At 32.4% G+C, this 13,031-nt stretch overlaps 2 protein-coding genes and 1 long non-coding RNA gene across 3 annotated transcripts; 1 reads left to right on the top strand and 2 right to left on the bottom strand.

Annotated features, from left to right (window-relative positions):
- Nucleotides 1–1,277: 1,277 nt before the first annotated feature.
- Nucleotides 1,278–2,484, top strand: LOC109582756 (uncharacterized). Its single transcript, XR_002185213.1, has 2 exons — nucleotides 1,278–1,640; nucleotides 2,277–2,484. It is a non-coding gene; the product is annotated as an uncharacterized LOC109582756 (long non-coding RNA).
- A 445-nt stretch (nucleotides 2,485–2,929) lies between these two features.
- On the bottom strand, nucleotides 2,930–7,205 carry LOC100636032 (muscle, skeletal receptor tyrosine-protein kinase-like). Its single transcript, XM_019997679.1, has 12 exons — nucleotides 6,746–7,205; nucleotides 6,495–6,653; nucleotides 6,263–6,433; nucleotides 6,144–6,219; nucleotides 5,608–6,089; nucleotides 5,101–5,379; nucleotides 4,839–4,970; nucleotides 4,714–4,794; nucleotides 3,871–4,201; nucleotides 3,464–3,650; nucleotides 3,266–3,408; nucleotides 2,930–3,174 (listed from the first exon to the last, which is right to left on the bottom strand). The coding sequence occupies exons 1-12, from the start codon at nucleotides 6,801–6,803 to the stop codon at nucleotides 3,012–3,014; spliced, it is 2,262 nt and encodes a 753-aa protein (XP_019853238.1). The 5' UTR covers nucleotides 6,804–7,205; the 3' UTR covers nucleotides 2,930–3,011.
- Nucleotides 7,206–7,837: 632 nt separating this feature from the next.
- LOC100637419 (fibroblast growth factor receptor 2-like) lies at nucleotides 7,838–11,457 on the bottom strand. The gene is made up of 10 exons (XM_019997680.1): nucleotides 11,239–11,457; nucleotides 11,120–11,195; nucleotides 10,574–11,064; nucleotides 10,077–10,349; nucleotides 9,806–9,937; nucleotides 9,678–9,758; nucleotides 8,772–9,102; nucleotides 8,329–8,515; nucleotides 8,120–8,262; nucleotides 7,838–8,000 (listed from the first exon to the last, which is right to left on the bottom strand). The coding sequence occupies exons 1-10, from the start codon at nucleotides 11,306–11,308 to the stop codon at nucleotides 7,838–7,840; spliced, it is 1,947 nt and encodes a 648-aa protein (XP_019853239.1). The 5' UTR covers nucleotides 11,309–11,457.
- Nucleotides 11,458–13,031: the final 1,574 nt, after the last annotated feature.

Genomic DNA, 13,031 nt, shown 5'->3' on the forward strand with positions numbered 1-13,031 from the left:
TTTAGAAATTTCTGGCTAAATTCAAAAATCTAATATTTAGAACTTTAGAATTTTGAAACATTATTGCTAAATTCAAAAATCCAAAGTTTAGAACTTTAGACTTTTGAAACTTTATAGCTTAATTGAAAAATCCAGAGTTTAGAACTTTAGAATTTTGGAACTTCATAGCTTAATTTAAAAAACCAATGTTTAGAGTTTTTAAAATTACTGATTTACTTGAATATTGCAAAATATCTATTATTAAGACATTAGATTATTGGATAATTACTATAAAATCTAAATTCCTTACGTTAGGAATTTTGAACGGCGGAAATATACACTGACCTACACTGACCGATCAGCTGTAGAAGATGAAAGTGATTGGATTCTGGTAAAATTGGAATTTTTATAATTTTAAAACTGCTAAAAATTAATATTGGGTTAATGGCCAAATTTTGTCAAAAATGGCTAGGAGAGAATTTTTATTTTTATAATGTTTTTTTTCAAATACATGAATACACATGTTTTTATGCTGTGTATCAATTTTGAGCTAACTTTAATCAATTTTTTTAATTTTTATCGTCAAAAATTAGAAAAGTTTTGTCAAAAATGGCTACAAAAAAATTCTTTAATTTTTAAATACATAATACATGTTTTTATGTTGTGTAGAAGGTTTGAACTGATTTCAATCAAATTTGGATTTTTATGAATTTTAAAATTTGCTCTGAATGCCATGTACTGTACTGTATTGCTTGTCAACTTAGTTCACTTGACTAGCATGCTTTGTGGAAAAGCCTATACATGTTCTGAAATGTTTAAATTGTTAAAAATTATAATTTATATTTGCTCAAAAATTTGACCACCTGCTACATGCATATATGTACAAGATATTTTTTAAAATGACCAGGATTTCATCAGGGGTAAATCGAATAGGGCAAAACTCCTTCCTTTGATATAGATATGAGGATATTGACAGTTCCTATATAAAAAAATTTTATCACTTTGTTTCAATTTGAGCATGCTTAATAGCACATAGTACAAAATCGCCAATACAAAATTTGCCAATTACTTTTCCTTAGGCAAAAATTACTTTTGTTGTTGTGCACAGTATGCAATAAATTAAATTTCAAACAGCAAATACTTCCCAAACTATTAATGTTAATTTAACCATTATATGTCATGTATTTTGCATGTGTAAAATTTTGCAATTTGTCTGCATTTTTGTGTTTTTGAATAAAAATTTTACAATTTTAATATAATTACCACACCTATAATCAGCACACTATATTGCAGACTTTAATTTAGCGAGTTTTTCCAAACCATAAAAATCGCAAAATTCAATCCTCACGAAAAATATGGTGCATACGGTATTACTTTAATTGTGTATGTTAATAGTTATTGATGTTGAGGCCCAGCCTTCTTGGAGAGCATGTACAGCTACAAACTATTGAATATCATTCATGATTTTATGCTACCTTGAGCTATAGTTATTTATTACATTAACAATCTCTTTGTTCTAGATATCCCCACTACTGAATGATGATGGTGCCAAACATTTGTTTATTTCCATACTCGAGTTAAAATTCCAATACTTTCAAAGTAGGGAACATTTTAGTGTTGAAGTCAATCTTTTGGGGCAAATGCTGTAATGCATTAGTCAGGTGAGCCTGAGTAGGAAGGCATTTCTAAATTCTATCGTAAGTACATGTATTTTGTAACGACACTGGGGGCGATCGCTTAATATTTTCCCTATCTTAATAGGGTCAAGACAAGTTAACAGAGATTCAGCTTAAAAGGAGACTGTCTTACCAAAGATTAATAAAAGAACACTCAAAGCACGAGCAATGGTGCACAAACCATGCCCTTCAATTAATAATAATAATAATAAAATGATAATGAATAAATGGGGTTTTACAATTTTCTGTACAATTTTTATGATTCTATTTTAATATTAATTTTATGATGCACAACTGGTGATTTGGAGGGAATAATTTCGGCAATTTTTGGTGATTGGTGTGCTTTAATTTGGTTAAGTTGTGGCCATGTTCCAATTGAGCATAGACACAATCATATGTTTACTTTGGCAAAATACCAAATGTACCAAGAGTGCTCATCCCTTTTACCAGCAGTTTCATTCCTAGCAAATAGACAACTGTGATTATCTGTTATAATCATTAATTTTTGTATAAAAATTCTCTCTTAGATATTGAATAACCATTTTTTGCATCATTAGAATTTAAAATTTATTTCTATTTATAATTTCACTAAATAATTTTTGTATTTACTTTACTTTTTAGGTAACTGCTCTTGTTGGCCTGAATGTTACATTTGTCTCAGCGTTCAGTGGAACTACCAATACCATTGAATGTATTTCATGTAGATGCAACCAACACACTCTCATATTACTTTCAAGACCAAAATTTTGATATTTACATTTGAATTATAACATGCAATTCTACCTAATTTTTGATTTCAGTATGTAAAAATTTTATCTGAATACATTTATTTTAGCCCTTCAAAAGACATGACAATCTTTTAGGCACTTGTTCAGTGATTTCAGCATTAAATCTTATAGATCTACTTATGCATTGAAAAAGTCCAAACAATTGTTGTATATTTCTGAAGCTGTAGTACTTTTACTTCTATCATCTAATAATGTTCAAAAAACTGCCGTTTCTGTTGTTCAGGTAGTAATACTCTCTTCAAATTAAATATTATGGTTAAATCATGATTTTTGAAGGAAAATATTCCCAAAAATTCGATAATTTTTGTATTTTTTATTAAGTAATTTTAAATGTTACACTGCATTTCAGTAATACTCTTGTGGTTCTTTAAAGCCAGTTTAGTGCTTGAATGTTTCAGTTGCATTCCATATAGTGCATCAGCACTATAATTATCTATGTGCATGGTTAGTAAGAGAATGAGCACTCTACATGAGGAAGGACATCAATTTAGTAAAATTAGTTCAATGTTCTATTAAAATAAGTAGGTCTTAGAAACTACATACAAAATATTAAAAAGAATGACAAAATTCAATAATAGTTATTTTCTTTTTTTATACAATTATTGTTAATTTGGGTGAAATCAATGTAGCCGGCTAATGGCTCAATGAGATTATTAATTGATGAAACTAAATCACTGAACACTGGCCTATCAATTGGAGACTCAGACCAACATAACATCATCAATGAGTATCTATAATGAAAAATAAAATGAGATAATAGCTAATTTAAAAACATATTTTCTATTCTTTATACATGCAATATGCTACAAAATTTGTTCTTACATTTCCTGTGAGCAGGCTCCATTATATGGGCACTGCAATCGTCCTCCAGTATCCAGTAACTCCACTACTCCTATTGGATCCAGACCAGGATATGGTACCTTACCAAGACTGAACACTTCCCAACAAAGTACACCATAAGACCACTGTAAATAAATGATAATGATTGCATGTAAATTGTAATGGCAAATGAATACTTACAACATCTGATTTTTCAGAGAACAGTCCATCATGAAGACTCTCTAATGCCATCCATTTCACTGGTAGTTTAACTGTTGATGATCCCGAGTTATTATCACTGCCCTTTAGTTGCCTGAAGTAATTGCAGGCATATATGTCCTCAGATAGTCCAAAATCTGCCACTTTGATAACACCATTATTATCAATCCTAACGTACATAGTACAAATGCATTAAACTTTTTTACATATAACTATAATTATTATGTATTCTCTTTCTAACAAAAATTACAAAGTAAGGCATAAATAGATAAAAATATGACATAATAGGGTTCCTTTAGGGGCTGAAAAAAGTTATTATGGTGTTTGAATAAAGAGGAAGCCACTCAATATACTGAGTTCATAAACAATGCACTGTGCAAAAGACTTACATGCAATTTCTAGCAGCAAGATCACGATGAATGAATTTCTGTAAAGCTAAGTAAGACATTCCATTAGCAACTTGTAAACAAATGGAGAGTAACTGTTTCCTGACATTCAGTATAATATCCTCTTCACTGGTATCAGCTACTGTAAGATTAGGCCTCTCTTTCTTGAGGTAAGACAATAAACTTCCTCTTGACATGAAAGGCATGATAATGTATGGAGCTGGTCCAAGATCAAGACACACACCAATCAGTGGTAATACATTTAAATTATCAAATGACATCATTATAATGCACTCATCCAATAAGGAATCAATGTCACTCTCTTTATAAAAACCTATTAAAATTGTGAAAGTATAAAGTATGAATGCAAATACACAGTTAGGTACATGTTTCAATAATATTTACAATGCATAAACGCAATCATTTGCATTTAATAATAATAACTACCCTACTTTTATTGTACTCAGTAATTAACACCTAACAAGTGGACTGTTAATGTAAAGCTATTCAAATGTAAGAGCTGTTGAGTGATTGCTAAACACCATTGAATAAATCTAATTAGTACACAATGAGAAGTGAGAACTTGATGTTTTTTTCACTTAAAGCTGAGTAGAAAGAGAGGTAGAGAGCTCAAAGAACAAACACAGGAGAGATGAAAGCAATTAAAGAGAATAAAACAGAAAAGAAGCATGCAATTCATAAAATATACTTTGTATGCATAAGATGTGGGTGACAATATGATAGCCTAGAACATGCATACACCGATAATGTTACAATAGTAGACTGCCCAATCATTTTATTTTTTTACAATTTAAATATATATCATAATGCAAGACTGTACCCAACCTTTTAATGTTTTCACAGCAACTGCTTTTGGCATTTGAGTGTTACTTGTCATTACACCACGATACACTATACCAAATTCACCTAAACAAAGCAAAACTAACTGTTTAATTCAATGTTGCTCAAACCTTGTCCAACAGTTTCTTGTATTTCAATGAATGATCCTGATATTATATAATCTGATAACTGTTTCATGTACTTTGATGAAATATCAATAGGTTTGCTAGGATTATAAATGTTTTCTCTACTGCTATCAGAAGCTAAAAATATACAAGTAATGTGAGAAAGTATGACATGTATTTACTGTATTCGTAATGTTGGCACATGCTTGTATATGTGCAATAAAGGAAGTTAATATACAGCAATTTTAATATGTATAGTTTTACTTACGTAACAAAGGCTTTGAGGGGATTACATGCAGCACTAGATCTGTCGTATTTTTCTTCATTTTTCCTCTCCTTTTAATCAAACAGAAAATGAATAACACTGCCATAAATACTACCAGTAGAACTAGTGGAATAGTTACTGCTAATGGGATTAATACTGATGTTAACATAAATGAAAAAGCAGTAGGAATCACAGTAGGAATGACAGTTGGTTCTGTTGTTATTGCACTGTACATACTGCTGGTAGTGTGATGTGATGCTGACAGGATAACTGAGGAAGTATCTATAGTAAAATTAAATTTAATCGTTATAGTATGAGAAGCTTTACAATTATTGCAAACACAGTAACTGTATATTATACAAAAATTGTAATCAAGCACTTGGTAAACTTCATCAATCACAAGTCAATAATTGGCAATCTTAAGCTAAACTAGCAATGATTTTGTGCATAAAACTTAAAACAGATGTTGTGAATCATTAAAAGTTGTGTATTTAATCACTGAAAAATTACCTGTCACAGGCAGTAAAACACCTCCATTAGAGCAACAGTCGCTAGTCAAATTTAGAAAATCAATTAGCTTATCAGTATTGTTACATGATGGTAATTTGATTCCCTCATCATTTCTATATGATGAGGGAATTTGAGCAGAGGCAAGATAACTAGCAGTAATTGACCAAATATCAGGACACAATGTTTCTGACATGTATCGACACACATCAGGACATAAAGGTAGTGGAACATGCAGGGTACCATTAAAACCACAGGGCAAGTAATAGTGAGTACACAGAACTCTAACAGCAATATCACGACAGCGGACTGGTATTGATGGAATAAACTCATCAAGTTCTTCTGTGAACTGTCTTAAAAGATTCTGAGAGCCTTCAAGACGTCTATTTGGAATGTACACATAATCAGTCCAAGCAATATAAAGGTCATCACAAATTCCAACTTCAGAGTCTCTTTTAATGTAAGGCTCACACCTACCATTGGTACTAGAAATAATAATAATTTTAAAATCATTAATGAGGTAATGGCTATGCTTATACCTCATTACTGACCACAGTTGGTCATCAAGTTCAGTATCACACACTGTGATATTTTTAACAGAGTCTTCTATTGTTACTAATAGATTCATGATATGAGTGTACTAGCAAATAAAGTTTACCTGATTCTGAGCAATGTATACCTACATCCTCATGATGTCCACAATCATGAGACCCAAAACTATTGTGCATACATTGAAGTATTGTATCTTCCGATCCTGAACATTCAACTTCATCTAATAGTATGGACCCATTCCCAGCACCAAAGAATGCTTTCTCAAGAAATACAGCCCCTATAGGTATAATAAAATGAAGCATTTATGTAACATAACAATAATATATCTAATAAATCACCATCAGTAGAGTATCCCAGTTGTCTACAAACTACTTGAGCATTGGTGTGTGACCACTTATCATCACAAACAGTTCCCCAATCTCCATTAATACATATTTCTAGTCTTCCCTCATTTGGACCATTTCCATCCACTAGACGAATCTGACCATGTGAGCAACCTACAGAAGATATAAATTTTAACATAAAGCAACTAGATCTATAGATCTAGATCTACCTAGATTATCTGTACCATTAAAAACAGAAAGCTTACCAAGAGCTACGTATACTGGTAATACCCAAGCAGAAAGAAACAAAGCCAGAAGAAACATGTAGACAAAACGATAAGACTGACAGAAGTCTGAACCACACCTAGATCTAGATCTAGATCTAGCTCTAAGGGCTAAAAGCGGATAGATAATAATTAAGGCCTTTTCACACTTGTCCACTTTGGATCCAGAATTGAGATAAAATCCAGGATTAAAACAGGATTGGCTTGTTCACACTTGTCTTGAATCAGGATTGAATCTAGATCCAGTCAATCCACATCCGGAGGTGGTTTGAGGTGGATTGATCTTAATTAAATATTCATAACCTGTAGCAGCCAATGCAGTTTAATTCACTTTTAATTCTTTCAAAGTAGCCTAGTGTGAACACAACCAAAGAGGATTCTATTTTAGCAGGTTGCAAATCTGGATCCAAAGTGGACAAGTGTGAAAAGGCCTTAAAAGACTCAGACCAATAAGATAGATCTATAGTTACTGTGTTTAATACTGAAGGAGATTGAATGTCATGATAACAATACATTCATTCAGTAATGAATCAATATCAATTTCTTCACAATGAAAGCAATAAATTTATGCATAAACAAATTTAATGCCAAAATGCAAGTTCAAATAGAGTCTAGTTAAGTGCAAAATTTTACATTACATTTTAATGCCTCACCTACTAGCTTAGTCTACCATATAAACTCAACAAACATGCAAACTATCTAGACACTGCAGCTCTACAGTACATGAATGTCCGCAACCAATACTCACTTCCCCACTCTTGGATCTATTTCAGGTCAGAGCATGACCATGTGAGTGTATAGCTTGTAAAACAAAAAAGTGATTAGATTCATCGAGCAGATTAAATAATAAGCTTGGGCTTATTTCATCTCTTATTAAACACCAAATGAGAGGACAAGCATAATACCAATAACCACAGCTATATATGCAGCAACTAGTCTAGCCTAGTGTTTATACCAGACACATAATAAAAATAGGTTTATGCAAGTCATGTTCAGCCTTCACATTAAAGTTTGAAAAGTTTTGAAAAATGAAAAGAATATTATGCATGTAAAATGTTATACAAGGATAATTATTCAGTAATAATTATTTTCTTTTTTTATACAAGTGTTATTAATTTGAGTGAAATCAAGGTAGCCTGCTAACGGTTCAATGAGATTATTGATTGATGAAACTAAATCACTGAATGCTGGCCTATCAATTGGAGACTCAGACCAACATAGCATCATCAATGAGTATCTATAGAGAAAATATAGTGAGATTATTACTAAAACATAATATTGAGCAAAAGAAACTAACAACACAGAGGAATCTCTTTATATGTATGCATAATGCAATGCTACAAAACATGTTCTTACATTTCCTGTGAGCAGGCTCCATTATGTGGACTTTGCAATCGTCCTCCAGTATCCAGTAACTCCACTACTCCTATTGGATCCAGACCAGGATATGGTACCTTACCAAGACTGAATACTTCCCAACAAAGCACACCGTAAGACCACTGCAAATAAAAATAAAATTCAAATTGATAGTGATTACATGTAAATAGCAAACGACTCATACTTACAACATCTGATTTTTCCGAGAACAGTCCATCATGAAGACTCTCTAATGCCATCCATTTCACTGGTAGTTTAACTGTTGATGATCCTGAGTTATTATCACTGCTCTTTAGTTGCCTGAAGTAATTGTGGGCATATATGTCTTCAGATAGTCCAAAATCTGCTACTTTAATGATACCATTATCATCAATCCTAATGTACATACACAAACGCATGAAACTTTTTAATTATAACTATTACAAATTATGCATTCTATTTCTATCAAAAAATTACAATTTAAGGCATAAAAAGATGAAAAATATGGCGTATTAGGGACCCTATAGGCTAGGGCTGAAAAAAGTCATTATGCATGGTGTTTTATGAAGCTACTGTTACATAATGACGAAGGGAAGCCACTCTATAGTTCTGTCACACTTATATCATAATGAGTGCACTGCGTAAGATTTACATGCAATTTCTAGCAGCAAGATCACGATGAATGAATTTCTGTGAAGCTAAGTAAGACATTCCATTGGCAACTTGTAAACAAATGGAGAGTAACTGTTTCCTGACATTCAGTATAATATCCTCTTCACTGGTATCAGCTACTGTAAAATTAGGTCTCTCTTTCTTGAGGTAAGACAATAAACTTCCTCTTGACATGAAAGGCATGATAATGTATGGAGCTGGTCCAAGATCAAGACACACACCAATCAGTGGTAATACATTTAAATTATCAAATGACATCATTATAAGACACTCATCCAGTAAGGACTCAATATCACTCTCTTTATAAAAACCTATAAAAAATATATAAAATTGTAAAAGTATGAATAAAAATACACAGTTAGATAAGTTTTAATGATGTATACAATGCACAAACACATTCATTTGCACTAATTACCCTACTTTGCATTGTACTCAAGACTGTAACAAGACTGTGCAATATCATTTTATTTCTTTTATTGTAACAAGACTGTTAATGTAAAGTTATTTAAACGTAAGAGCTGTTGAATGATTACTAGAATACACTATTTAACAAATCTAATGACTACATAATAGTATTTATGGACTTGATAATGTTTTATTAGTTAAAGCAGAGTAGAAGAGAGAGAGAGCTCACAGAATGAACATACAGATGAAAAGAAATTCAAGAGAATAGAACAGAAAAGAAGTGTGCGTTACATTAATTATACTGTGTATGCATAGGATGTGGTAACTATGTGATACTATTATTATTAATTTTAGTCTGAGTAAGAACATGCATACACTAATACTAATGTTACTATAACAGACTACACATTATAATTTTTATTTCTTTTACAATTTAAATATCATAACGCAAGACCGTACAATATAATATTAACTACCCAACCTTTTAATGTTTTCATAGCAACTGCTTTTGGCAATTGAGCGTTACTTGTCATTACACCACAATACACTATACCAAATTCACCTACAAAAAGCAAAAACTAACTATGTTTAATCCAATGTTACTCAAACCTTGTCCAACAATTTCTTGTATTTCAATGAAAGATCCTGATATTATATAATCTGATAACTGATCCATGTACTTTGATGAGACATTCATTGGTTTGCTGGAATCGTAAATGTTTTCCCTACTGCTATCAGAAACTATGAATATGCAAGTAAAAATGAAAGAGTATACATGAAGTGCATTAACTGTATTAGTAATGTTGTCACATGCTTGTACATGTAATAAGGGAAGTCTATAAAATGCTACAGCAATTTTAATATGAATAACTTTACTTACGTAACAAAGGCTTAGAGGGGATTACATGCAGTGCTAGATCCGTCTTTTTTTCTTTCATCTTTGCTGCCCTCTTAACCAAACAGACAATCAATAACACTGCTACAAATATAACCAGTAAAACTAGTGGAATAGTTACTGCTAATGGGATTATAACAGTTGTTAATATAAGTGAAGAAGCAGTAGGAATCACAGTCAATTCTGGTGTTGTATTATACATAGTGCTGGCAGAGTGATGTGTTGTTGACAGAATAATTGAGGAAGTAGTTGTAAAATCTATATAGCAGATTTAAATTTAATCATAATAAGTGTGAGAAGCTGTACAATAATTATAAACACAGTAACTGTATATACACAAAATATGTAATCAAGCACTTGATAAACTTCGTCAAGCACTAGCCAATAATTAATAATTTTAACCTAAACTAGCTATTATTTTGTTTGTAGTGTGCTTATGAATCATTAATTTAAACATGTCTATTTAATCACTGTACAATTACCTGCGATGGTTGGCTGTGGTAGTAAAACACCTCCATTAGAGCAACAGTCATTAGTCAAATTCAAAAAAACAATTAGCTTATCAGTGTTGTTACATGATGGCAACTTGATTCCCTCATCATTTTTGTATCCAGGACTAATTTGATCAGAGGCAAGAAAACTAGCAGTAATTGACCAAATATCAGGACACAGTGTTTCTGACATGTATCGACACACATCAGGACATAAAGGAAGTGGAACATGCAGGGTGCCATTAAAACCACAGGGCAAGTAATAGTGAGTACACATAACTCTAATAGCAGTATCACGACAGCGGATTGGTATTGATGGAATAAACTCATTAAGTTGCTCTGTGAATTGTCTTAAAAGATTCTGAGAGCCTTCAAGACGTCTATTTGGAATGTACACATAATCAGTACCAGGAATATAAAAGTCATCACAGATTCCAACTTTAGAGTCTCTTTTAATGTAAGGCTCACAGCTACCATTGGTACTAGAGATAATAATGATTTTAAAATTAATTAATGAGGTAATGGTCATGCTTATACCTCATTACTGACCACAGTTGGTCATCAAGTTCAGTATCACACACTGTGACATTATCAACAGAGTCTTCTATTGTTACTAATAGATTCATGATATGAGTATACTAGCAAATATATTTTACCTGATTCTGAGCACTGCACACTTACATCCTCATGATGTCCACAATCATGAGACCCAAAACCACGGTGCATACATTGAAGTATTGTATCTGATCCTGAACAAACAACCTCATCTAATAGTATGGACCCATTCCCAGCACCAAAGAATGCTTTATCAAGAAATACAGCACCTAGGTATAATAAAAAAGTAGATCTACTTAGGTAGTATAAAATCTACCTATTACTAAGATTTAAGAACATAAAAAATTTAAAAAAAACAAGGTTAAGTAGGATTCCGAATGACCAACGAAAATACGAAATGAAAATCCTACTCGTGATGCAAATTCTACTCTACATTGTACTTTCAATGTTATTATGTAAGAATTACAGATCACCTTGCAATGTAGAGTAGAATTTGTGTCACGAGTAGGATTTTCCTTTCGTATTTTCGTTGGTCGTTCGGAATCCTACTTAACCTTGTTTTTTTTTAATTTTTTATGTTCTTGTTTGTGTTGATTTTTTTATAATATTTATAATATTTCTTTAGTTGCCATTGTGATGCTTGTTGATTTTACACAAACAATAATTTTCTTTATTATTATTATCATTGTTATGTCTTTACAGCATTTCTGAGCGGGGAGGAGTACAGCATTGAATTGATATGTAGTGAGCTGACTCATCATGACATCACATCAGAACTCATAAATATTCACGAACTATCTTTGTATATATAATGCATGCTGTGTAAATTATTATAATCAGTGTTTGGGTGTCAACACGAGGCATCGTTAGCTTTCTCTCTAGTGTAGCAATCCTGTCTAGCTGCCTTACACATCATCATAGTACTCATTTTTGATTTGCTATAGATGTAAGCTCACTGAAGAAATATCTACTATACTGATAACAAGTAAAATTAATACTAGTCTTGACAGGAGTCCTTGTTCAAGAAGCAGTGAAAGTATCCATCTTCCCTGCAATCCTGTAGCTATTCCTGTTCTTCCTGTTAAGTTTATATTATCATTGCATTATTATAACATTAATTGTTTGTTTTTTTGAAATAAAATAATTCACTACACACTTGATAAAAGAATAATAAGCAAGATTAATACCTTCTCTTAGCTGGAAACCTCCACTAAGTATTGTAATTTGATTCCAAGCATAGCTAGCCTAGCTAGGTTTAAAAAATTGCTTGCTTTTCCCAGTTCTGAGGTCTGAGCATGCGCGACCACGCCCAAATTTTGGAGCACATGCTTCTTTAATTAACAAAATGGCGGCATGAGGTAATCTGGACTAACCCAGCAGACCATAGTATCACTTCTGCCAGCTTGGAGAATGATCTGATGGGACATGGACCTGCGCATAGACTGTTGGAGTAGAATGGTGTAAAAATTAGCTTTTTACTACCAGCCAAGATTGAGATACAAACGGACAACTGGATTGTGAGGAGAAGATGACTAAGATGAAAAAAGTGGCTGAACAAAACGGCCCGTTTTGCCGATTTTAAACTTTTTTTATAGACAAGGTTTAGAGCCACGCTAGTGGTACCAATGGAGTCCTCTGGTCAAGATAAGGTCCTCTAAGAAGTCTGGTAAGCATAGGAGCTCGTTTTCCCGGTATAGCAAGGCTGCAAAAGTCGTGGCAGCCATTTTGTTTTGGGGTGAATCCTACTTAGTAACGCTACCGCGTTACTAATAGAGACTCACTCACCCTAGAGTGGTCGTTATGTTCTATGGGCTACAGTACAGGGTAATTTTTTAAAATTGGCTGATTTTAAAAAATGACCATAACTCAAAAAATTTCAGTCCGGAATCACTTC

Source organism: Amphimedon queenslandica, unplaced genomic scaffold, assembly GCF_000090795.2.
Source record: "Amphimedon queenslandica unplaced genomic scaffold, v1.1 AMPQUscaffold_13358, whole genome shotgun sequence".
Classification (NCBI taxonomy): domain Eukaryota; kingdom Metazoa; phylum Porifera; class Demospongiae; order Haplosclerida; family Niphatidae; genus Amphimedon; species Amphimedon queenslandica.